This window comes from Tupaia chinensis, unplaced genomic scaffold (assembly GCF_000334495.1).
Source record: "Tupaia chinensis unplaced genomic scaffold, TupChi_1.0 Scaffold000146_1, whole genome shotgun sequence".
NCBI lineage: Eukaryota > Metazoa > Chordata > Mammalia > Scandentia > Tupaiidae > Tupaia > Tupaia belangeri.
In genome coordinates this window covers 3,877,721-3,880,518 of record NW_006159616.1, presented here as the reverse complement: position 1 = coordinate 3,880,518, position 2,798 = coordinate 3,877,721, and the positions used below count along the sequence as shown (strand labels likewise).

The following is a 2,798-nucleotide window of genomic DNA, read 5'->3' as shown; positions in this document are numbered from 1 at the left end:
AGAGTGGGCCTCAGTACACTTTGAGGACAGCAGGTTCCCAGTGAACGCCCACGGCAGCCCTCCATGCCTCCTCTCAGAATGAGGGCATCAATGCCATCCAGGGCATGGACACCATAAAGGCCCACCCCTCTGCCTTACAGCCTGGGCCCGGGGCCCAGGGAGAGGAAGAATTCTGGCTGAATCCCGCACCAGAACCCCTACCCCTCACATGGAGCCTGGCCCTGGACCCTCTTCCTCTACTGGGTCAGTCAGCCAGAGCCATCACTGTCCAGAGCTGGCCTCTGCTGTGGTTAGGACCCCCTATAAGGGAGGGTGCCGGCCAGGGGCTGCCCGCGTGGTTCCACACCTGCCTTTCTCCAGCCACATCCTCACAGACGGAGTACTGTCCCGATGCTCACGAAGCTCAGGCTTCCCTTCTGCAGTCGTAACTTCCGTATGTGTGCAGGCAGGAGGGGGCGGCCCACCTGCCCCACAAGTATGCAAGCCAGGCCAGGCAGGGCCAGGACCAGGAGCCCCTGCTGACTGTCCCCTCTGGCATCTCCTTCTGGCTTCACATCAGTGACAACATCACTCAGCCCAGTTTAAGTGTCTGAATTCCCAGGGGTGCCATGGCCCTTGGCATTCTCCCCAGGACGTTCAGACCTGACTCTGTTCATCCTTAAGTCCCCAAGTCCCTACCGCCCAGCACAGTGCCTGGCACAGAGCAGGTGCTGGGGAAGTGTGTGCTGGTGGGTGCGGGCACGGCCTGACTCCTCTTCCACACCTGTAGGAGGGTAGGGGCCAAGGCCTCTTGTCTCCACAGCCCCCACGCCCGGCGCAGTGCTGGGAACCAGGAGTCTCTGTGGATGGAGACCAGTGGCGTTCGTTACTGCTTACATAACAAACCGCACCCACACTCGGCCACTTCAAGCCACAGTCTTTATTTAACTCCATTTAACAGTTCTGTGTGGCAGCTTATTAGCCTGGGCTCAGCGAGGTTTTGGCGATTTTTGTCACATGCTCTCCAAGGCCCAAATCTCGGGGAGACACCTGAGCCTGGACTCTGACCCAGCAGGCTAGCGTGGCCCCCCACCCTGTGGAGGCAGGTGTCCTGAGACGGAGCAGGAGTGTCCTAGACCTCCTGAGGCCTCGACTGCTGGGCCAACACTTCCACCACATTCTATCGCCCTGAGGAATCACAGCAGCGGGGCTTCGAGTGGTGGGAACCCTGCATGTCGAGAGAGGCGAGGATCAGGAGGCAAGAACTGCGGCCGTTTTCGTGACGTGCACACCCCTGGGCCTTAGGAACACCAGCATCCACCCAAATCAGGCATCACTTTAATACTTACTAGAATGTAAGGCTGATGTAACCAGAGGCTTCTAAGTTGGGGTGGGAGTGCTGGCACCTCTGGCTCCCTCGGCGTTCCTCCCAGATCTTTCCAGCCATGCCGTCGGCGTGCCAGGGGTGGGGCCCTCGTGCTGCTGTCTCCTGGGACATGAGCACGGCATCGCGTTCCTCCTGCCCGAGGGAAACTCAGAACTCGAACGAGTGGGAGCCGATCCTGGTGTGCTCTGGGGACAGCGCTGGGGTCTCTCGGCAGCTCTGCCTTGCGCCCAGGGGGGTCTGGGCTGTGGGCCCGTCCTGCATCCTGACTGGGGGTGGAGATGAAGGGAGAGCTCTCGGTGGGGCTGGAGCTCTACCCTGCCCCCGTGCCGCGTCGCTGCCAGCACTATCTAATGGACCCCTTATCTGCTAGATACAGGAGAGGGGACTTCAAAGAGTTGGTGAGAAAAATGGAATTAAAGTGTACATTTTTCTGGTGCAAAGAGTATTGAAATCCATGCATGAAGCTTTTTTCATAACACGCATCTCCATGCCCTTTCGGGAGGCCCCTCTGTATAGTTGAGTCCCCCTCCCTCTGCAGAATGAGGCTCCTTTGGGCGGAGCAGAAGTTCTGTCTTTCCATTCTGGATCCTCAGTCCTCAGAGGCTGGGTCAGGAGTACTCTTGCCAGAGAGCTGGAAGGCGAGTTGCCCCAAGGAAGGCATCTTGTTTTCCCTCCTGGGGCAGGAACCGGAGCCTGTTGGAGATGATGACCCTGTGGCTCGACTTCCTAGCACTGGAGTCTACGCCTGCCGCACCGGGGCCGGTTGGAGAAGACCTGCTTAAAGTTCTTCTCGTAGGTGGGCAGGCTGTCCCTGAAGCAGTACACAGATCGCTTGTCACACTCACAGGCCTTCAGCCCACACAGGCAGCCGACTCCAGGGCTCAGGGTGCACCCACCTGCAGAGATACGCAGGGTCACTGGGGGTTCCTGGCCCAGACCTGGGGTTTGGTTCAGAGTATGGGAAAAGTGGGGAGATGGCTAAAAGGAACCCTGAGGAAAGAAAGGATAGAAATCAAAAATCCCTTTCCTTCATCCCCAAGCCCTTCCCTGGTCACATCCACAAGAGGGCTGCAGGCAGAGAGGCCCAGAGGGAACCCGGGAGCAAGGAGGTGGGCAGCAGGGAGGCCCTGAGTTATGGCCCACAGGGGCCCCAAGCCCAGGTTAGGACACTTCTCCCAGAGGTGCTGGCCTGTTACCAGACGCCGGCTTGATGCCCCACCAGGTGTCCAGGATGTCCCCGGCTTGAGAAGTCCACAGGGAGGACTCGGGACACACTTGGGTTCCCCCATCTGCCCAGCCTGGCCTTGCCCCACAGCTGGTACATGGCACCCCTTCCAGCTCAAGCCAGGAACTAGGAGCCATATCTCTTCCTCCTCTCAGTTCACTTTCACATCCCATCGGCTTTCTGTGTTTTTTTTTTTTTTTTTTTTTT

General features: G+C 58.6%; 1 protein-coding gene across 2 annotated transcripts in view; it reads right to left on the bottom strand.

Annotated features, from left to right (window-relative positions):
* Window positions 1-922: 922 nt before the first annotated feature.
* PLA2G2C (phospholipase A2 group IIC) overlaps window positions 923-2,798 on the bottom strand; it is a 24,756-nt gene continuing 22,880 nt past the window's right edge. For both annotated transcript variants that reach the window (XM_006145194.1, XM_006145193.1), the window contains exon 5: window positions 923-2,262. In XM_006145194.1, the coding sequence (XP_006145256.1) occupies window positions 2,093-2,262 (170 nt within the window). In that variant the 3' untranslated portion in view covers window positions 923-2,092. The remainder of the gene's footprint in view (window positions 2,263-2,798) is intronic.